This window comes from Phacochoerus africanus, chromosome 9 (genome assembly GCF_016906955.1).
Source record: "Phacochoerus africanus isolate WHEZ1 chromosome 9, ROS_Pafr_v1, whole genome shotgun sequence".
NCBI classification, from domain to species: domain Eukaryota; kingdom Metazoa; phylum Chordata; class Mammalia; order Artiodactyla; family Suidae; genus Phacochoerus; species Phacochoerus africanus.
In genome coordinates this window covers 123,029,479-123,051,939 of record NC_062552.1, presented here as the reverse complement: position 1 = coordinate 123,051,939, position 22,461 = coordinate 123,029,479, and the positions used below count along the sequence as shown (strand labels likewise).

General features: G+C 50.0%; 1 protein-coding gene across 2 annotated transcripts in view; it reads left to right on the top strand.

Annotated features, from left to right (window-relative positions):
• The window catches only part of SETD3 (SET domain containing 3, actin histidine methyltransferase), a 75,155-nt gene extending 56,774 nt beyond the window's left edge, over positions 1 to 18,381 (top strand). For both annotated transcript variants that reach the window (XM_047794971.1, XM_047794972.1), the window contains exons 7-13: positions 4,596 to 4,654; positions 5,385 to 5,499; positions 10,834 to 10,908; positions 12,081 to 12,247; positions 13,166 to 13,251; positions 16,163 to 16,323; positions 17,060 to 18,381. In XM_047794971.1, coding sequence (XP_047650927.1) covers positions 4,596 to 4,654; positions 5,385 to 5,499; positions 10,834 to 10,908; positions 12,081 to 12,247; positions 13,166 to 13,251; positions 16,163 to 16,323; positions 17,060 to 17,509 — 1,113 coding nt within the window. In that variant the 3' untranslated portion in view covers positions 17,510 to 18,381. The remainder of the gene's footprint in view (positions 1 to 4,595; positions 4,655 to 5,384; positions 5,500 to 10,833; positions 10,909 to 12,080; positions 12,248 to 13,165; positions 13,252 to 16,162; positions 16,324 to 17,059) is intronic.
• The last annotated feature ends 4,080 nt before the right edge of the window (positions 18,382 to 22,461 follow it).

Below are 22,461 nucleotides of genomic sequence, written 5' to 3'. Positions count from 1 at the left end.
TCAAGACAAAAAAACAACTTGCGCTCAGATGTATTTTGTTCCTGTGCAGGGCTGTTTCAAAGCTGTTTCACACACTAGATGTTCCCGAATTAGGGGATTCACGTAATAATGGATGCTGCTTATTTTGCTTCTGCACAAAGGTTTGTTGTGTGAAGCTTAAAATAAGACTGCAGCTGATTCATGCGGCGCATATTAACTGTTTATTTAGTTTAAGTGCATGTCTGTATCTTTCATTTTTGATCAACCTGAGAAATTTGCATGCTACGCAGCAGCCGTCTTCTTTTATACTTTATTAAATATCTGTCAATTATAAATATCAAGGTTTTACATTAATGTCAAGATAGTACATCAAAAATTCATGGAATATGTGACTTTTTCCAAGGGTATTTAATACTTAATGCATTTGTGTCATTTTTCTTTCCAGAGATATTGACAGGTTTTATTAAGTGTTTGTTAGGGAGATTTCATTTTTATCAAGGGACTATAAAGAGAAGCCGCATGCTAAATCAATTTTTTAAAGCCGGAATATTGTTCATTTTTTCATCTTCAAACTCTTGTAATCCATAGGTTTTATTTAAATTTCTTCGTGGTTTATTTTTGTTGTATGTGAGTGATAGTTCAAGACAGAACTTTAATAAGGATCAAATATGCTGACTGCAGTGGTTTTTAATTTCCTTAAGCATCGCTACCAGGCCCCTGCAATATGGTAAATTCTTCAAAATGTCATACTTACATATTTAGCAATATTACTTCTTTTTATTGAAGCCAAACAAACGATTTTAGATATTAATCTTTCCCAAACATAGTGATTATTTTGTACCAGGTACGATATTACCTAGTCTCCTCTGGATCACCTCCTGTGATAGAAGCGGGAATGGAAGTGAGCTTCCTCAGGCTGCCGGGCTTGACACAGGAAAGAAGAACCCTCTTTTTAAAGTACACTCTGTAGGGCTTCAAGTCTGATTATGAGCCACAGCAATCTCCATGTCTCCAGCTTCAAATATTTGTAATGCACAGGAAAGTGAAAATATCAGTCACTTAAAAAAGTCTGAAGAGGGGTTCCCATTGTGGCTCAGTGGTAACGAAACCGACCAGTATCCGTGAGGATGTGGGTTCAGTCCCTGGCTTCGCTCAGTGGGTTAAGGATCCAGCATTGCCGTGAGCTGAGGTGTAGGTCGCAGACACGGCTCGGATCTGGGGCTGCTGTGGCTGTGGCGTAGGCTGCTGTTCGACGCCTAGCCCGGGAACCTCCATATGCTGCGGGTGCAGCCCTAAAAAGCCACACACACACAATCTGTGGAAAATCTGTGGCTGGTTTCTAAACTTGTATTTACGGTGGGGAGGGAGTTAGTGCTTTGGGCCCCCTCAGGATCTGCTCTTGTTGGGCCCTGGTGCCCAGGAGACCCCATCGCTGTGCTCTTTCTACACGCTGGGCAGGCCCTCACCCATCCCATGTGCATCTACGTCTTAGGAACAGCTGTCTCAACTAAGCCAATCACCACAACGAGTAAGTTTTCCACTTTCATTTTACATTTTTTTTTTTAGTTCAGCTTAGGAATATCTTCTGTTGGAGAAGGCAAGCCGCATAAACAAAGCCCCTATAGGATTTTGCTCTGTAAAGTGAGGAATGTTCAGCTATTCGCTCTATAAAGTATGAGCTGAATGACTTTCATCTAAGGATATTTTTAGGAACTTTCAAGTAACTTTAGGTTAGTATTATAATTTTTGGAGGATATGTTTTTAAACCTTAAGGCTTGCTGTGTTAAAATAAAAATCATTCTGTCCAGAGCTTAAATAGTGTTTGGAATAGTCATATTTTTGTTCTCATTCGTTTTTTTCAGAGTCTGTGAAAGTATTTATTTTTAAAGTTAAATGCTTTTCACATGCAGATCATGTCCATACGTGACTGTTTCAAGATCCTTGTAAAACTATTATATAATTATTTAAAGAGCTAAGATAGGGGTGTGTGTGTGTGTGTGTTTTTAAGAAACTAAATTTTTCTTGCATAAAGCTGAACCCATAGCCATTCTGGATAAGCCCAGTTTGGGTTTATGACGAATTGCTAAGAAGGCCTTGCCTGGGGAAATAATTCAGCAACTCTGCAGCTGTAACCTATTCTACCACGATGCCAGTAGGTGGCGGTGGTGTCACAGTAGTGAGAGCCCCATGGTCATGGCAGCTTTTTGCCCTTCTCCATAGTGTCAAGTTCTGCTTTAGTATAACTGTTAAGTGTGTGTGTGTGTGTGTGTGTGTGTGTGTGTGTGTGTCTGTGGCAGAATAGGTCTTGTTTTGTTTTTTTAATCCAGAATTATGTACAGTGGACACACCTATTTTTTTAAGCAGATAAGAACAACTATTTCTAACAGATTCAGCAAATGTTATGTAACTCTGCAGCCAACATAGTCTTCACAATTAATTTGAAGAAAACATTTTTTTTCTCCTTGAGTTTTCTTTACGACTTCATCAGGACTGTGAGCAAGAACTTGAATTTTCAGCAAGAAACCTATATATATATAGTAGGAAGGGAGATGATTTAGTGAGTTCATTTTCCATCTTTTTGCGGCTTGGGGCGGCTGTCCTTGTTTGAAGAGTTTTCATAGAGTCCAGCGCTATTTAAGGATCTTTGAGTGTTTGGAGCATTCATCCTCAAGTCGTCTGGACACGGAGCTGCCTGATTTTGAAAATGGTCATCTTTTCTCCTTATTCTCTAAGTCAGACATTTTTGAGGGGAAAGGTCCATTTTTAAGACTTTGGGGGTTTTAGCATTGGAATTTACTAGCTTCCACAATACCGAAGTGCATTCCAGAGTGTAAATGAATTTAAAATATTTTAAAATAACAAAAGCAACAAGGCTTCCCCACTTCCTAGCGTTTGAAAACAGCTGGGGTGTGCAACACTCCCGCAGGTCGGCCTGAAACTTCATTGTATTGCAAGTGAGCGGAGATTTTAGCAATCGAATGCCTTTTCTGAAGTTTTTCTGTGGTACTGATCATCCAGTTAGTTTGAGGAGAAGGGCAGCTCTTCTTATCTGCTGAATTTGTGCATTTATGAGGAAAAACCTGAGCGGTTGTGGTCCGATCCCATAACTACACAGAAAACGTCTTTAGGACACAGCCTGGACCTTCATTCATTACACAAAAGAGGCGGCAGGAAGCTTCTCCTCGCAGCTTTGCTGTGCTAGACCCTGGTATGGGCTTTTTTTTTTTTTTTTTCCCCCACCCAGATCCTATAGAAGCTAGAAAGTGCCCCGGGCACTGGGATAGTTTATGTTTTGCCTTAAATTATATCTTCTTTAATTTCATTTTTATTATCACAGCATTTACATATGGTGTGACTGGATTTCCATATGTTGACCTTTCTTCCAAAGGGTTAACGCTGGGCTCTGATGAGAGGAGAGAAGCGGGCACCTGGGAGCCAGCACCCAATTGGCAGCCTTTTGTAATATATAATTTGCCTAAAATTGCGTGCCGAGCACACGCTTTTGTTTTCTAATTGATTTACGGTTTGAGCCACTTTTACCTCATCCCCTACTGTCCCATGCCCGGTGCCAGCGAGAACATTACAGTGAGCGATGACAAATTACCATGCACTTGTGATGCTAATGCGTCAAGAGTAAAAACTGCACGCTGCACGGGGCTTCGTGCATTAACGGTGGTGCCGAGACCTCGCAGCCGAATCCCACTTGTGTCTCAGAAACCACCATTTGTTCACTTGATCCCCGACTGCCGTCTGTCCATCAGACGTGTAATGGAAACCAAAGATTAAAATTATGCTGTTACAGCTTTTAATTTCTTAATTGAGACCAAGTTTTTAAAGCGCTCGGAAGTTCTAAGGTGGAGGAGTGTGGTGGAGCGAGAACATGGCATGTATAACATTTTCCTCCGGAGTGTGAGGCTGCGGATATTTTTATCAAACGTTCTTTTGTCCAGGGGGGGAAAAAAAAAAAAAGAGGAGTGAAATTTAAATATGCCGAGCTCTGTTTTATCTTGATGCTGTCTGCTTGTGAAGTTTAATTCACAATTTCCCTGCACCGTGTTCTGCTTGCTTTCCTGTCTTTGAACTGCACTTGCCACGCGTCCAAGCTGCTTGCGCGTCACAGGTTGATTCCTGTCCCAGCGGTGGTTTTCAGTCCGAGGCAAATGCAGGCAGGTTCAGTGTATTAGAGCGCCTTTCATTGTGCATTGCTGTTAAAAGGAGAGACTTGAACTGTTCATAAAGGGTGCGTGACACCTTACGGCCCAGGAGGCAGGGGAGCCGGGCCGCCCGCCTCCATCAGCCGCTCCCGGCGTGGGCGTGCCCGCCTTTGGTAAACTCAGTCCACCTTCCATTGCGTTTTTGTGCCACGTCTGCGGGTCCTGGTATGGAAAGATGAAGAAGCAGATTTATGGCGGCTGCTGGGCACAACAAATTAACTTGACAGTGATGTATGATCGCATAATAGCGCCATGATCCCTCAGTAGCGCGGCTGGATGCCGCCTGCTTCATTTGGCTCTTGTTAGGATCCGTTAGGCAGCGAAATAATGAAATTCTGCTGACTGATTTCCCTTTTCCCTTTTTCTCTTCTCCCTCTGCTTTCCAACACTTCTCCTTCCCAGACCCATCCGCAGGCCCACAAACTGCCCTTGAAGGAATCCTTCACTTACGAGGATTACAGGTTGGTGGAGGGGGCGCGAGCCCGATGGGTGTTGGAGGGTGGTCTCTCTGTGACTCGGGGGAGCTCAGACGTGAGAAGGGCTTCAGTAAGACAGGACTGGCATGACCGAGCCTTCAAAAGGAGGTCGTCGTCATCGGCCCCACATCTCACTGGGCGGCTGCGACAAGTCGCGGGTTTAGTCACTGAGGAGAAATGCCCGTAACTGTGGTGGGAGCGATCAGTGGATGTGGCTGAGTGATGCTGGAGGTGAACGTTAGTGGGGTGGTCCTGAGGGTTTTTCTCTTTCTTTCTAAGTAGACTTTTAAAGGGCCTTTTTTTTTTTTTTTAAACCAAAAGATTTAATGCAGGGCACAACGTAATACGAGAGAGCATCCCACGTTTTGTAGAGCTCTTAGAGGATTTCTGATCAGAAAGGACTTATGTTGTTTGCTTTTCGCTGAGGCTGAGACTAGGTAGCGGCAGTGTTAGGTAAAGGGGGTGGGGGTGGCTCGGCAGCGTCGCAGACCCGCAGAGCCCTCCTTCCAGGCCATGTCCGCCCCCGCCCCCTTTTCTTTCCATTTCCCCCTCTTCTCAGCCCCGGGTTGAGTTTTAAATGATGATGAAGGCAGCCATCCATCACCTTGTGACCTAGGGTTTGGAAATTGCTGAGGAGTCAGACACAGCTCAGTTTCGGGTTGACTTACGGCTTTCAGATGTTCTGACTGTCACTGTCTTTTTCTGGCCGTTGCAGGTGGGCCGTCTCCTCTGTGATGACCCGACAAAACCAGATCCCCACGGAGGATGGTTCCCGGGTGACCCTGGCACTGATCCCCCTGTGGGACATGTGCAATCACACCAACGGCCTGGTGAGGACTGCCTCTGGGTCCCCGAGGTGGGGGGGGGGGCTGTCAGGTGGATGGGGAGCCTGCAGATCACTTTTCCCGCCGCCCCAAAGGAGCCGCCGCCCTGCCCCCCACCAAGAGAAGCTGGTCTTTTTCTCAGAGCATTTACTTAATCCTGAAAACGGGGAACTCGAATCTTAGATTACTTTCAAAAACCACAGTGAGCTGCGTTTATTTGCTAAGCCACAATTCCAGCCTAGACATCATTTTCATATCTTATTGAACCACAGGCGAAACCAAAGTTTCATTTTTCTTAGTTCTTTTTAAAATACTGATTTATTGGAAAAAAAAAACAAAAAACAAAAAACCTTCATTCTGTTGTTTCCTCTTAGGCTGCTTGTTTTTTCTTTGTTGGCTGTATCTCTGTGGTCCTTCCTGGCCCCTCCCCTCACCTGACCGTGGGCCCATCCTTGGCCCCAGCGATTAACCTGCTTTGGAGCTGGGTCCTGTACTGGTCCCTAGTGGGGGGCGGGGGAGGGGTGCACTTGGGCAGCTGGCTCTTGGCCTTGAGCTCGGGAGTCAGATGCGAAGCAAAGAGGGAGATGTTGTGTTGCCTCTTACTCAGGACACCGAGGGAAGCCCGCCCTCTGCTTCTGCTCCGCATTCTTCAGATGCCAGCACCCCCACCCCACCCCGAGGTTGCTCTGTGCCCTGATGTTGTTCCGAGGAAGATTGCTTGATATTAGTAGTTGGAAATGTGATCAACTCGAGAAGGTTTTGAATTTTTAAACATTAGAGTTGTGTACCGGTGTGGTTAGTTTTCTGTTCATCTTTTCTCAAGGTCAGCTTTCTTTCTTATTATTAGCAGTATTACAAATAGATTGGAAAAACGCTAAAAGTGAGTATTCCACATCTAATTCCACAAAATGGCTAGAACACACGTAATGTGTGCCCAACACTGAGTGTGGAATACCCCTCGTGCTAATCTGGGAAGTTCTGACAAGAACCCTCTTAAATTGTAGAGAAAGGATAATTAGACTTTTACATTTTTGCTTAATGTAAATATGCTTAATTATCCATTTAAAGAAAAGGTAGCCTGTTTTATCATTTTTTTACGTTAACGAGTAAAACTTTACCTTTTGTTCTTTTTTTTTTCTTTTCGGGCTATTTTAAACTGATGATTGTAATACTGAAGTTTAAAAAATTCTAATATTCAGCTCTAGCGTTTTTCTTTTTCTTTTCTCAGATTAGATCATTGGTTCCTAAATTTGATAAATCATTGGAGTTACTGTCTTTACTTCTAAAATTTAAAAAGTACATACTTTATTGTAAACAAACCAAACCAGTGATGCAAAAAAGACTCCTCCACAGTGAAACTCAGCGGCCCCCATGGTCTGTCCACTCAACGCCTCCTGGTAACTGGTCAGTGGCTTTTTTTTTCGGCCATGTCCTCGCCATGCAGAAGTTCCTGGGCCAGGGATCAAACCCATGCCACAGCTGTAACCAGAGCCACAGCAGTGACAGCGCTGGTCCTTAACCCGCTGTGCCACCAGGAGGCTCCTTTGGTCAGTTTTGCTGTGCATTCGCCCCTTCACATACCCTGCGTACCCCCCGGTTTCGTACGTCTCGAGTCGGCGACAGTGACTCCACACCAGCTACAGCTTTCATGTAAACTCTTCACTCCCCCACCCCAAAAGCAAAAAAAAAAGTTTATCTCAAAATAAAAATAATGAATTGATGACCACCACGAGTTCTGTATTTCCACTAATAGGACTCTTAAGACTCTCATAAAGTCTTTAACCCACCGCAGTCCTGGCAGGAGCATTGCTGATCTCGAGAAGGTTTATCCTCGATGTCAGTCCTTTTGCTTTCCACATGCTTCGCTTTCCTGCACCTTTGTCGAACTGTTTCCATTGTAATTGTAAGACGTCATGGGAAGTTTTGTCTGGTAGGATTTAAGAATCTATTTTAACTCCATGAACTTGCATGTTACACACATTAACAGTTAATCCCTTTTTTTTTTAAAGAAGGTTCTTACATTTCAGGCTCGACTTTTCAGACAGTAGCTGTCTTTTGTGTGTGTGTCTATCCTGACAGTCGTTGTCTGATGTGACTACCGCCAGGGGAGCAGGTAGACATTTGTAACCCAGCAACGAACGCTGTGTGCTCTGACGGTGTCCCCGAACCTGGTTACGGGGGTAGAAAGGGGAGCCTCGAGTCGGCGACAGTGAGGAGGAAGGGCGCAGGAATGTAGGGGCCAGGCGGGCCTGAGCCCATTCCCCAGCCACTCGGAGAAACAAACAAGGGACTGGTTTATGAGGCGTCCGTGTTGGGCTGTGTCTCGGTTCTGCACGATTTGCTCAGAACTGAGCAGCAGGGCTGCCCTCCCTTCATCTATGGGGAAGGGCCCTTCTAAGTGTTTTTTCGGGCCACTGCATTAGTTCCAACAGGTAAAACGTGTTGGAACGACCAGCCGTGTGTTTGAGTGTGGGACTCTACCCATCAGGCTGGCAGGGCTTTGGGAGACTTAAGCAGAAGGCTTTTCTGTTAGAGTGCTGAAAGATCTGAAACACTTAGATTTGCATGAGGCTTCCAGCCCCAGAGTGAACGCCCAGGTTGGGACAGCAGCAGGAAGCCCTTGCTCAGCCTGTCCCCACCACACCCCAGCGGCCAGGTCTGGGTCCCACACACCTCGGCCCTTCGGGACCTCTGCACCTGCAGTTCCCACGGTCCCATCAGGCAAGACCATCCTGAGCGCCACAGGCCCCCTCCTGACCGCGCCCTCTGCCTCCTGGCATCTGCCTGCTCCTCCGGCAGAGTGCTAGCCCTGCCCTCCCCTCCAGCCTGCCCCGCCTCCTTCTGCCCCTGATGCCCCCGTCAGGGCCCTGGGTTCCGCACCGTGGGCTGCCGGGCTTCCAGGCTGGGAGGTCTCGGGCACTCCCGATTCCACACCTTATCGTCAAGGTCACGTCTGGCGCTCGGAACGCCATGTCCATGCTCTTGGGCAGGATCTTCCTGGAGCTGATTGTGATCCCGCATCAAGCTGTCCCATGCGTGAGCATGAGCCAGAACACCTGGCTTTCCTTGCTCCTCCTGCTTCTCACATGTCTCATAGGTCTTTGCACATCCGAGTGTGAAGGGATTGCTAGGTATATGTATGGTTAGTGGGCCACTGGTTCTGGGGATACTGGCTTTAAAGAGGAGTCAATCCCCAAATACTTTCCCATAGGCGCAAAAGTGATCTTCTGGGCTGTGGGTGCTTTTTTTTTTGTCTTTTTGCTATTTCTTGGGCTGCTCCCTCGGCGTATGGAGGTTCCCAGGCTAGGGGTCGAATCGGAGCTGTAGCCACCGGCCTACGCCAGAGCCACAGCAACGCGGGATCCGAGCCGCGTCTGCAACCTACACCACAGCTCACGGCAACGCCGGATCGTTAACCCACTGAGCAAGGGCAGGGACCGAACCCGCACCCTCATGGTTCCTAGTTGGATTCGTTAACCACTGCGCCACAACGGGAACTCCTGTGGATGCTTTTATTAGCACATAGCACGTAGCACGTGGCGCTGTCTTGAATCGCGATTCTCCAGGATAAAATGAAGAGATCAAAGTGACGACTGAGCGGTCATTCCCATCTGAGCGAGGAAGGGGGCGGCTCTGAGGGGCAGGTTTCTGAGAAAGCACTTGTAACACAAACTGGGGGCCCCAGTCTTCTCCCAGAGGCGGGAGGTGGTGGGTTCTGCGTCAAGCAGATACTCTCAAGGGCAAGGGCAGGGTCAGGTGCTCGGTTTGGTGAGCTAAGCTGCAGGGCACAGAGGTGAAAGGGGTCAGGCTACAGGCCTGGCTGGCAGGGCCAGGGACACAGATCAATACCCTGGCTTGGGGTGGGAGGTTAGGGGGGTGGAACACGGCGGGGGCGGGGGGGGGGGGGCGCGCGGTGAGGGGAGTCACCTTCAGAGAAGCCAGGACTCAGGCAAAACTGGAGCCCTTGGAATTCCCGTTGTGGCTCGGTGGTTAACAAATCCGACTAGGAACCATGAGGTTGCGAGTTTGATCCCTGGCCTCACTCAGTGGGTTAAGGATCTGGCATTGCTGTGAGCTGTGGTGTAGGTCCCAGATGCAGCTTGGATCCCATGTTGCTGTGGCTCTGGCGTAGGCTGGAGGCTATAGCTCCGATTGGACCCCTAGCCTGGGAACCTCCATATGCCGCAGGAATGGCCCTAGAAAAGGCAAAAAAAACAAAAAACAAAAAAATGGAGCCCAGGGGAGCTTCAGGCCCAAGGAATTTGGATTCCCTCTTTTTTTTTTTTTTTTTTTTTTTTTTTGCTTCTTAGGGCCACCCCCACAGCATATGGAGGTTCCCAGGCTAGGGGTCCAATTGGAGCTATAGCTGCCGGCCTGCACCACAGCCCCAGCAATGCAGGATGCAAGCTGCCTCTGCAACCCACACCACACCCCACTGAGCGAGGCCAGGGATTGAACCCTCAGCCTCAAGGTTCCTAGTCGGATTTGTTTCCGCTGCACCTTGATGGGAACTCCAAGAATTTGGACTCTCTCCTTGAGGCAAAGTGGAGCGCCACTGAAAGGCTTTAAACTGGAGGGACGGTGTTTGTCCCCGGGGTCGTTATGGAGTTTGAGATCATTTGGGAGGTTTTTGCCTGTGATCAGCTTGGCAAGGCCTCAGCCGTACAGGGGATGCTGGGACAGACAGAACCCGTAACATGCTGACCAGCTGAGGCACAGAGAGCTTGGGGATCTAAGTGACCACGACATGGCCTGGACAGGAGAGATGGGAGATGCGGGTTTTCGGGGTAGTCCATGGATTTTCGTATTTGTCTGTAATGGCTTTAGAAACTGACGGGATAGCTCCTAGCAGAAAGTGAAAGTTGGCTTATTTCTCCTTTGCTGGTCTGAAAGTTTTAAGTTCTGCATGTAATTCGGAAACAGAGCTTTTCATGCTCCCCGTTCCTTATCCAATGGGAGACCCACTTTGGATAGGCTCGATTTGCAAGTCAATTAGAGTTCTCAGATCCTGCTTCCTTCCTGGTTGGGGGAGGGGGGTGCTCGATGGCAGTGTCCTTGTAATGAAGGCTTAGGTTTGGCTGAGACCAGCAAGGGTTCATCTGTACAGGGCGTCTTCCCAAGAGCGAGTCCCTCGCTGCAGGAACGGGGTCTTCCCTAAGAATTTCTGGTGTGCATAGAATTAATTAAAATAACTGCAGTTCTTTGTTCAGTTGTGTGAAGCAAGCAGAACCCACCCCTTTAAGTAGCTTTGGGTAGCTCTCATCCTCTAATTGCCCCCCAAAAGGCCCTCCTGAGCGGGAGCACTTAGAGGTCCTTGTCTGTCCTTTCTCCCGCGGCCAGATCACCACCGGCTACAACCTGGAGGACGACCGCTGCGAGTGTGTGGCGCTGCGGGACTTCCGGGCCGGAGAGCAGGTGGGTCCCCTGTGCTGTGCTGATGATTTAAAAGGGTGCCGGCAGGACAGTTTGGGGCTTCTGGGTAAGGACTCTTTTCTGGACTAGAAACTCTGCTGTGATGAGCATCGGGTTTGGCACGGACCTTGAGGGCCACCAGGGAGAAAGAGTTGAATGCAGTTACTTGTACAACTGACCCACTGTTTGTAACCCTGACCACTAGAAATGCACTTTCTCCTGTGATGGAGAGCACATCCTGCGGTTGTATAAACTGCAGCGTTTTCGTATCTTTTTCCGTTGATTGGAACCTTCTCTAGAAAGAGGCAGTTTGGAGTTCCCTTCATGGCTCCGTGGTTAACAAATCCGGCGGGGAACCATGAGGTTGCGGGTTTGATCCCTGGCCTTGCTCAGTGGGTTAAGGATCCGGCGTTGCCCTGAGCTGTGATGTAGGTCGCAGACGTGGCTCGGATCTGGCATGGGTGTGGCTGTGGTGTAGGCCGGCAGCTGTAGCTCGGATTGGACCCCTGGCCTGGGAACCTCCATGTGCCATGGGTGCGGCCCTAGAAAGACAAAAAGACAAAAAGAAAAAAGAAAAAGAAAGAGGCAGTTTAAGTGGCAAAACATAACGGAAGAGGACCCAGAAGAGCTGTCTTCATGCACTTTCACTTCAGTCTGTGAAGTTTTAAGTAATAGTTGGGGCCGGGCAGGGCTAAGCCTCTCAGTAAGTTTGAAAATACACACCTGCAGGTAACACACCTGCAGGTAACCCCAAAGAACGACGTAGCCCACTGCCCTTCCAGGGGAGACGAAGTGAAAAAATATCAGCCTCTCGAAACCCTCCTGCTACGTGCAGAATTGCCACAGCATCTAGAAATGAGTTTCTGACAGACGCTGACTTAATAAACCCTTGTTCCTGAAAACACTCTCATGGTCGGAGGAGAGGCGCAGGGGGAGAATTCAGTGCAGGCCCAAGGTCCCAGGGAATGGGGTGGGGATGGCCACGCTGGCTCTCCCCCGGCCCCGCCCCCAGTGCACTTGACCTTCCAGGCAGGTGCACGGTCCTCCGCGCTGTTTGCCTCCTGAGTGTAAAGTCGCGTTAAATGTATGAGAACTGATCCTTTGCCCTGCTCTGTACTGAGAATGGATCTTAAGTTTCTTTTATATCCCTTTATTTTTTCTTTACTGCATCTCAGATTTACATTTTTTATGGCACTCGGTCAAATGCAGAGTTTGTGATCCACAGTGGTTTTTTCTTTGACAATAATTCACACGACAGAGTGAAAATAAAACTTGGAGTGAGTAAAAGTGACAGGCTCTACGCTATGAAGGCCGAGGTCCTGGCTCGCGCTGGCATCCCCACGTAAGTAGGAAAAAAAAAAAATCTGTCAGCTCTTTCCTGTGGTACTTGAAATATTTCCAGTGGCACAGTGTTTAATTGGCGTGTTAATAAAACTTCTCTACTGTAGTTTGTCTTAATCCCTTTATCCCTACCACACAGCACGTGTGCAGCACTGAGGTGCATGGCGATTTACCAGTGTTTTCAGATAAACATAATTGTGTGGTTGGAGGTGTCCACAGCTAGTCGAAGGGGACGAGGCCTGAGGTGCTCGTTAAGTTAAATAAGTGCCTCCGTGTCGTGAACGCCGTTCACCTTGAAGAGGTTAATGACCTGCATCAATTTGTTTCATTTAATTCTTTGCCACCATTAGTTTCCGTAATGAAGTCATGATCCCCAGTGATTTCAAGGATTTCTGGTTAAATCTTTCAAGATTTTCTTGCATTCGAGGTGCAAAATGATAAAGAAGACAAGAATTATGATTTATTGGCTCTCCGGGGAATGGAGGAACCCTTTGTAATGAAAATGGATTATCTAGGCCTTTTTTTATTGAACTTGCCAATATTTGATTAATGATTAAAATGTGTACTCAACGTAAATTATTGTTAGCATTTTTTTGAGGAACCCCGGGTTTGCTTAATTCTCTGAATGGGTTGTATGCGATCTAAGATTAAGGCTATTAGGCTCTGAGAGCTACCTGCCGGCAGCGATGGTCACTGCCTTCCTTGTCGGCCAGCCTTTACCTTCTGCGTTTGGCCAGAACTGACCATTGTGTTGCAGTTCAGGTGAGGAGTCAGGGTGACTCAGGCAGGTTCCAGGCTCCCCTGGCGGGAGCCTGCACAAAGCAGGGTGGGGGGTGGGGGGTGGGCGCAGAGGTGTCACTTCGGAGCGGTGGGTGGTCACAGCAGGGTCACTGATCTCCTTGCTGCTTCTTCTTGTCAGCTCCAGCGTCTTTGCGTTGCATTTTACCGAGCCACCCGTCTCTGCCCAGCTGCTGGCTTTCCTCCGAGTTTTCTGCATGACCGAAGGTAAATCATTTCAGGGAAAAGGGAAAAAAAAAAGATGTTGACTTTTTTTATGAGTCCTAGGGAATGAGATTAGAGATGAACTTGCTTAAAATTAAAACACTTTCGGGGAGGAGTTTTGTGAGACGGCACTGTTGGACAAAGAAGAAATTGATCTGTTTTACCCTGGAAACATTTTATTAAATCCTCCATGGGTTGTCAGTATTCACTTACAGTCAGTAATTCTCCACCGCATGGGAAGCACACTGAAAGCATCCTAGATGGTATAACTCAATCAGAATCCCGCGTCATAGGTGGGAGGGTGTGATGTGTGCTGATGACCCAAGACGGCAGAGCCTCATTCCACTTACAGGGCACTGATGCCTTTCAGTCCCCGGGGCAAGTTCATAGTCTGTGGACACTGAAGTCATGGGGTCGGCCGTGGCGCACGTGGGCCCGAGGACTTCATTTGTTAACCAGTGTGAATCTGAAGCTGCCAGCAGGGCTTTTCATGCCAGGCATCCAGTTGGAGTAAATAACACGGCAAATAGGATCTGTTTCGATGGCAAAATACTCTTCTCTGCAGCCTCTTATTTCAGGCTCCGAAAGAGTTACATTTATGTGTCCAGCAGTGTTCTGTGTTTCCTTAAGACAAGCCACTTGGGGTCTCCTGTATGTGATCTGACCTGTTGCAGGTGTGGTTTCATTTTTCACCTGAAAAGGTTCTCGTCCAAATCCCCTGGTCGGGAGGTTCCACTTTTCGTTGAGTGTGAGTTGGCTGTTTTGTAAACCGCTTGGATCCTGTGCACGGCCCGGCTGCGTGGGGTGGAGGGAGCGCCACCAAACTGAACAGCCGGATAAGCCTTCTTCCCTGGGAAGCCGGCCGCCCGCCAGGCCGAGGGCAGCTGGGCAGGAGCAGCAGGGCCGGGAGCGTGTGCCCGGGGCTCTGCCGTCCCCTCCGTCTTCGCATCTGCATCCAGAGAAGGGCGGCCCGGGTCTCCTTGACCTCAGGACGGAGGCGGCAGAAACTTAGTCCTAAACCACAGAGGCGATTCAGACACCCGCCACGGAAGGCGGGGAGGCGCGAGATGGCCCTGGTCTGGGCAGCCGTGGGGCTCTAGGCTCACCGTCCCTCGCATGAGAGCCTTTGGCGATTTCGTGCCCTGGAAGCGCCTCATCAGTTCCGTGCCGGGGCTCACCGTGGGCTTTTCTTGCGAATGATACAGGGAGAGGAAATTGAACGTCACAGGTCATACCCCAAAGAAGTCGTCATTAAGAGGGAGGTGATGGGGACCCCGATGCCTTGGGAGTCTCTGCGCGCTGGCACGATGCTGAAGGTGGCACTTCGTTCCTCCTTCTCCTCAGCCTGGCAGGCAGGAGACGACAGGGAAACTCCTGGCCGCCCAGCTCCGGGGAGCGGCCCTGGCTTGGGACCCGGCCCTGCCGACTCAGGGCCCGTGCGCCAAACACCCAGCGGCCACTGCTGGATGGCCAGGACCGCGGCCCACGGGGGAGACCCTAGTGCTGCGGGGCCTGGGGGGCCGGCCTCCGGGCCGAGGAGCCGGTGAGGGCCCAGGGAGGAGGGGAGAGGCGGCTGCCCTGGAGGCTTTGGTCGTTTCCCCGGCACTCTGGGCGGGCGGGCTTGTTTCCCAGACACGCGGGCCGAGTCCCGCTTCAAGTCAGCAGCAGAGAAGACGCTCTGCTTTCGCCCCTCAGCCTCCCACCGTTGATGAAAGGGTGCAACTCGGAGAGGCTGAGGGAGAAGAGGAACCTTAGCTTTAGGGGTTTCTTAAAAAGAAACTTCTTCCACTCGAAAAGCATTCTGAAAAACTTCATTACTTTGTACCAAGAATATAAAGTGGAGGATCAGAAACCCAAATTTCATCATGAGCTTTTGCTAACAAACGCATCTTAATAAATTTCTTTTTTGAACATTAACTGCTATGTTCTTGAAAAAAAAAAAAAAAAAAAACCTGCCTGACTCATTTTAGGTCTGTTAATTCTCTTTAGTTTCTCTTTAGTCATCAAGAGACAATTTGTCATGTCAAGACAATTGATGCATTCTTTGAATCACTCTTACTAATACTAATAAAACTGTGGTTTGCTGGCAGCCGTTCTTCCATTGAATTGTAAATAGTGACAGCTGTGGGGCATTTTGCTCTGAAAGAGATACTGTCTCATAATTACATAAGAAGCCGGGGTATATTTCTCTTGAGCATGAATGGCATCGGCATGTTTCGGTCTTTGGAGGATGAGGTGCCGGGCGAATAGCTGCTCGGAGGAGGTGCCCGCCTCTCCCCTCTTCCTAGAGATGCTTGGAGGTGATTGGGATGGCCGCTTGTGTTTACTTGGGATTCCTGTTGAAATTCCTGACCAGTGAGGGGTACAGGCACATTCTTCATGACCTAAGATCTCTGTAGCCCATTTTCTTGTTTCAGTGTGTGGCTGACTTGTAATCACGACGAGACAAATAGCTTTGTAAGGTCAGCGACCTGGAAGCGGTCGGACTTCCTTTCAGAAGGATCTCTGGATCGTTGCGCTGCTGCTTGTTTTCACCGCGTACATTGCTCACCTGTATGGCTCTTCCACCCTGTGTTGGGGTGACTGGGCTTGTGGTTTGCAAGAGGGGTGCTGTCAGAAGAAGGGGCATCTCGCTGTAGGTCTTCTTGTAAGAAGTGTCTCAAGAAACTGTCCAAAGGCCCGCGGGATCCCTCTGAAAAGCAGCGGAGAATGGAGTGCCTAGCCCTGACCCTGGGCCTCCGCAGCGCGGGGCCCTCGGCTCTTTTTCCTTCCCTGGAACAGCCTGACTGCTCCGGAGAGTCTGCCGATGGCCCGGCTGATTGATGGGGGGAAAGCCCTTTGTGAGGTGGACGGCTGGGTAAAATGAGGAGTCGTGCTGTTCCCCCTCACAGGTGGCTGTCTGCGTTTCTTGCAGGAGAACTGAAGGAGCATTTGCTGGGAGAGAACGCTATCGATAGAATCTTCACCTTGGGGAACTCTGAGTATCCTGTTAGCTGGGACAACGAGGTCAAACTGTGGACATTTCTTGAAGACCGAGCCTCACTTCTTTTAAAAACATATAAAACAACCATTGAGGTAATTAGATGGATGAGGTGGAGATTCGTGCTGTGTCATGTTTTGAAAGAGCTCTAATAATAAGAGGGTCCGTCTTAAATGTAAGTTACTCTTATATTTGTAATTCTTTAGCAAATCATTGTGGATTCGATGATTTTCGTTCAACTTACTAATGTTTTTCTGTTTAACACGTTTACACCTACCAAGAGAATCAGGTTGAGGCATTGTTGATTAGAAGGTACATTTTTAAACTTATTTAATACCATAATTTCTAATTCATGTGATACGGCAAACCCAAGTTTTCATTTGTGCTTCCAGTGTTTACGCTTGGGTCGATGACTGCAAATACTTCTCACCCATCCATCCATCCGTAGGTCCAGTTGGCTGTAGTTGGCTGTCTGCCGCGGCCTGGGCACCAGAGGGGCACCAGACAGGACGTTGTAAAAATAAGTGGAGTTCATGTCAGTGTTCCAGCATCATTTGATTTAGGCTTTTCTTTTTTTGTTTCATAGTCATTTATTTAGGTACAACTTACATATGTTAAATTCACCCTTGTGAAGTGTACGCTTGGATGTAAGTGTGAAGCCACACAGCCACCCCCACAGTCAAGTTCTAGAACTTTCTGTCACCCCCCCCCCACCACCACCACCAATTCCCTGGCGGCCCATCCCCGGCAACAACTGAGCTGCCTTCTGTCAGTAGTGTTTGGCCGACTTAAGACGTCTTATAATTAATTTTGCTCTGTTGCCTTTTCCAGGAAGACAAGACCTTCCTAAAGAACCACGGCCTTTCTGTTCGGGCCACCATGGCCGTCAAGCTGCGCTTGGGGGAGAAGGAGATTTTGGAAAAAGCCGTTGAGAGCGCCGCGGCGAACCGGGAGTTCTACCGCCGGCAGCTAGAGACGCGGGCCCCGCTCCCCAGGTACGAGGAGGGGAGCCCAGGGCTGCTGGAGGGCTCGGCGGACTCGCGGCTGCCCCTGGGCCTCAGGAACCTGGACGAGGAGGCCGGCGCGCAGGAGGCCCTGACGCTCCCCGAGGCCGTCCGCAGGGCGCGGGCCGCCGAGCGCGGGCTCCTGAACGGCGAGAACTCTCTCCCCAACGGGACCGGGGCGGAAAAGGGAAGTTCAGATGGAGAGGAAAGTCCAAGAGCGCCTGGAGCCGCCAAAGAGTCTTCCGACGGCAGCGAGGGGCTCGGCCGGGGGCGCTGAGAGCCGCCCGGCGCGGTTTAGCGCGCTCCGCGGACGGTCTGCCTGCATCGCTGTGCCCCTTGTTCACGTTGTTCTTCCCGCAGAGAGGAAAGTATGTTTTTGCTGCTTTATATAAACATGATTTTTTTAAGTTATTTAAAAAGTCTAGCTGCCCTGTCCGATTAAGATTTGCCATCTTGCTCCGAGGCCAGACGAGCAGGTTCCCCAGCAGAGCCCGGGGGCCGCGGTGCCCTGGGACCCGGCGCAGACCCCGCTCAGCTCCTCCGGCGGCAGCGGGGTCCCACCGGCTGTTGTCCTGCCACCGGAATCAAAGCCGGCCCTGCCTCCTGCCCACTCGGCTCCGGGGTGGCGCCAGCTCCGGGTTTTCGGCGCTGAGGTGTGGCTGCTGGTTGTGGAGACGGGCTAGTGGTTAGGAAACTTGAGGGTCTGGGCGGGAAAAAAAAAAAAAATTTTTTTTTTCCCCTAAAAAAGTAACACCCCAGTACCAAGAGGAGAGGTTAGGTGGCAACCTTATTTTTAATAGTTTTCAATGTTGATGATAATTACATAAACACACACACACACATCTAGTGATTTCTGAAGATTTGTTTACTTCCTGCGTTCTGTTTGACTGTATGAAGAACTCGTCCTTCCTCCCTGAATCAGAGTAGGACATGCATCCTCCGCCTAATTTTAAATGTTGGCTCTGACTTTAAAGCGGTGCACCTGCCCCTCCAGCCCTGGCCGCGGAGAGCTCACCAGCCCGCGAGCGCGCCGTGGCCGTGTTCAGGGCCCGGGGGCTTCTGGCTTCTCTGGTTGTCACAACAAGCTAGAGATTTTCAAAGCTACACTTTTGAGTAAAAAGCCTTATTAAAAGGAAAACATGGTTAATACTTTTGTCTCTTCCTTTTCTTTGGAGTGCGACAGGCCCCTTGAATCGAGCTTTGGTGCAAACCACGCCGCTAGTCCACAGAACAGGTTTTGAACCTGACCCGCACCATGTGCGTTGCCTGCCCTGGGGGCTCGGAGATGGGGACAGGCCCGTGCTCAGTACCCTCCCCGGCCTGCGGTCGGGGGAGCAGCCGAGGAAGGCCAGCGGCAGCAGGGTCACACCCGGAGGAGTGTTTCGGGGGAAGTGGAGGCTTGGGGCAGTGTCCTGGAGGGTGAGGCGGGGTCCATCCCCAGAAAGCCACCCGTTTGCAGGGGTGACCTTTTGCCCGTCTTTCTTAACTAGAGATTCTCCATTGTCTCTGGGGTCCATCAAAGACATCACTTCCCCGGAAAGAGAGGGTGTAAGCTCTTCACGCAGCCATTTCAGGAAATCGGCTGCGCTCAGCTCACCTCCAGGCTGTTCTCAGTGTGTCTCCTTGGAGAAGACAGGTCTGCCGAGACCTTGCTTCATTCTCCACCAAGGACGTCCTGCCTCAGAGGGTGCAGCACGCCAGCTGCACCTGCCGTCTCAAACACGAGCAGCCGGTTCATCTGGACGCGAGGCTGACACCCAGCTTCCTGCGCTGTTAACGTGAGCACGATTTGAACCTCCTTGCAGGGGATGCTGGTGCCACCAAGCCTCCCCTCAGCCCTCCCCTGAGATTCTGTACCGCAGATAGGAGAGACACGCCAATCAGCAAGAGGCAAGAGCCCCGTGGGACTCGGGAGTTTTCTATCTGGACCAGAGCCCCAGAGATGAGAACGCCTGTGACTCATTGGTCTGTCGTTGAGCTGCTCATTGGATGAACAGCTTTCAAATAACATCTGTAGTTCAGACCAAACAGCCTCGTGGGGGCTGGAGTAGTTTTCAAGATAACCTGGACTGAGGGGGACAAGCCCTGGTCCTTACAGCTCTGCTGGTTGTGGGCTTGGGGGGGGAGCATGCTCAGGCTCAGGCTCTTCATTGACTTGTCAGATGAGCGAGTGGGACTTAGGGACCAAAAGTCCCTGCCTAAAAATTCAGAGACCATTCTGTCCCCTAATTTCCCATCCACGGGGTGTGTTTGTTTTTTATTTTTATTTAGGGGTTTTTTTTTTGGCTGCACCGGCAGCATGCAGAAATTCCTGACCCTGGGACTGAACCCAGGCCACAGCAGTAACAGCACCAGATCCTTAACCCACTGAGCCCCCAGGGAACTCCACAGGGTCCGTTTGTTGAGGTTATCGGACCCAAAAGTGATTTTATAAGTTTGGCTCCCAGCCGCGGACCCTCGTGGCAAAAGTGGTGATGAAAACACCTTGGGTGCCTGGAGACAGCGTGTTGAACAGCACGATTTCGCAGGTGGGGTGGAACCGCCCTCGTGTGCCTCCGCGGGTCGGGGAGACCAGCACGCATGCGCGGTGGCCATCCTCTGCGCCCGTGACGGACACAGTGACGGGCTGTTTGCACAGACACTTGGAGCCACAACCGAAGCATTTGAAAACTGAGGGAAAGCGATTAAATTGGCATTGAAGAACCCTCACTGCCATCTGTCATGAAAATAGACCTTTCTCTCAAATCATTTGAAAGTTTACTTTCTTCTTAATGCTTTTGGATAAGAGGCTGTTCGGGCTGGTCTTTGGGAAAATGCCAGCTTCTGCTTCTGTTTCGTTAGCTCTCTGTGTTATTTGTGTAAACAGTTAGCAATTAGATTTCACCAGCCTAGAAAAACCACCCCATTTATCCATGCATGCTGGCAATGGGTGATTTTCCCCGATAGTTTCTAGAATAGGTTCACTACGAGACGTCTTTAACTTTTTGGAGAGATGGCGTAAGACATTTTATAATACTCCCAAGTTCCCAGTAGGCACTAAATTAAAGCTTCCCTTAAAAATGAGGTTTTCTGTAAATCATCATTTAACTATGTATTTATTTATTTATCCTTGCTTTTTAGGGCTGTGCTCACGGCATATGGAGGTTCCTAGGCTAGGGGTTTAATCAGAGCTACAGCTGCCAGCCTACACCACAGCCACAGCCACGCCAGATCCAAGTCGCATCTGCGACCTACACCACAGTTTATGGCAACACCGGATCCTTGGCCCACTGAGGGAGGCCAGGGATCAAACCCGCAACCTCATGGTTCCTAGTCAGATTCGTTTCCGCTGCGCCACGACAGGAACTCCACCACTTAACTATATTTTTTGATGGTTAATGTATACATGTTGGAGTGAAAGAATTAAAAAAAATCCAGAGAAAGAATCTACAACTTGGAGTTCAGAACTAAAATACAGCCCTGGTTGTAAAGATACCACGGTGAGTGGTGGCTGGCTTGGCGGGGGCGGGGCGACTCAGAAAGCCCAGATCTAGAAGTGTTGGCTGTAACCATGGCTACGGTGAGAAGCTTTTTATGTGATATGTTGTGCCGGGTTCATGTTATTATCAATCTGGCAAAATAAACATGCTTATTAATAGGACATGGCCGATAACCCGACCCCAGAATTTGGCTCACTTTTATTTCACTGTCAGTTTCCAGCCGGCGTAGAGTCGAAGCCAGTCCCCTCATTAAGGGTCGCCCACCATTTCAGTCAGCTGCCCCTTCCATAGCGAATTCCTGGACTTGACTTGGAGCGACTCCAGTTATATTTAGATGCAATGACAAATTCATCATTTAGGTGCAGGCCCAGTGTTGGTCCTGGGTGTTTGCAGAGCTGTCCCGTGAAGAAGGGCTGGACGGCACTGAAGGCATAGCCAGGGCCAGAGGGTCTGAGGCGGCCGGGGGTTGGGGGGTGGGGCTGGGCTTCCTAACAGTGCACCCTGGGCCTGGACAAGGACAGGGACAGGCTGCTGGCCGTGGGAAGAGGTGGCTTGTGGGAAGAGGGTAGTCTGCCTGCCTGGGGCACTTTGAGGTTATTGGTCAGCACAGAGAGGATGGGAGGCCGTCCACGGCTCAGAGCACTCAGTCCTGGGTTCCTGACACAGCCCTGCCTCTCTGGGGACCTGGGGACAGTTCTGGGATGTTTTCGCACCTGCCTTTAGGGCATCTCTAGAGGGAACTGCGAGGATCAGATGAGAGATGGATATGAAAGCGACTGGCACAGTGGCTGCCGCGTGCTAAGCTTTTAGGAAACGTGTTATTACTCTTATCTAAGTCCCGGCCGCTCCTGGGAGGCAGAAAATGTTAGTGGGACTGGGGGCAGTGAAATTACCTGTGCTCTGCAGCCAGGCTGCTCGCATCTGTCCAGTGACGCAACAGTTGAGTTCTGGTGCAACGCCAGGTTCTGTGCAAGTCAGAGATTCCTGAGAGGCCCTTGCAGCACCCGGGGTGGTGAGGCCCCCATCTGAACCAATACCCATAACCCTGGGCAAAGCACTCCAGGCTCAGGGAAGGAGAAGTGCTGGAGGGGGGCACTTGGGCCTTCAGGTGTGAGCGGGGCGGGGGGGGGGGGGGTGAGGCCCCCCCTCCCCCCCCCTGCGCCGCCAGGAATCTCCACAGGAGGCTCCTGAACTGTGCCGGGACCCCGGGAGAGTTCCCGTGGAGTTTTGCCTACCTTGAAATGAATGCACTTGCACTTCTTCAGCTGAAAAACGTTATCTATCGCCAGCTCCTTTCAACATAAATGCCACTGTGGGTGTTTCCTGTAGAAACAAGAAAAAAACGGCTGAGAAACCTGTGTCCCTGGGCTCTTAGCTGGACTGTGGGTTGGGAAGTTAACCCACTGTCACATCAGTTCAGCACCAAAACCTAAGTTTTGCGACAGGCTGCTAATGGCCTCTTATTCATGGGGCCCCGGATGCAGGCAGAGCTCTGTGTGTGTGTGTGTGTGTGTGTGTGTGCATACCTGTGTTTATATGTGTAAATCTGTATGAGTTGACACAAATGTATGTGCGTACATGTACATATGTACACATAAGACTTTCTCGTCAAAACCCACACTCTTCAGTCTCCGGTGACAGAGGAGCTCTGGGCTTGGCTGAGGCCGGACGCCCCCCACCCTTGGTGCAGCGTGAGCGCCGGGCCTGGGCGGCTCATCTCGAGTTCCTGGGGCCTCGGGCGGGACCTGGC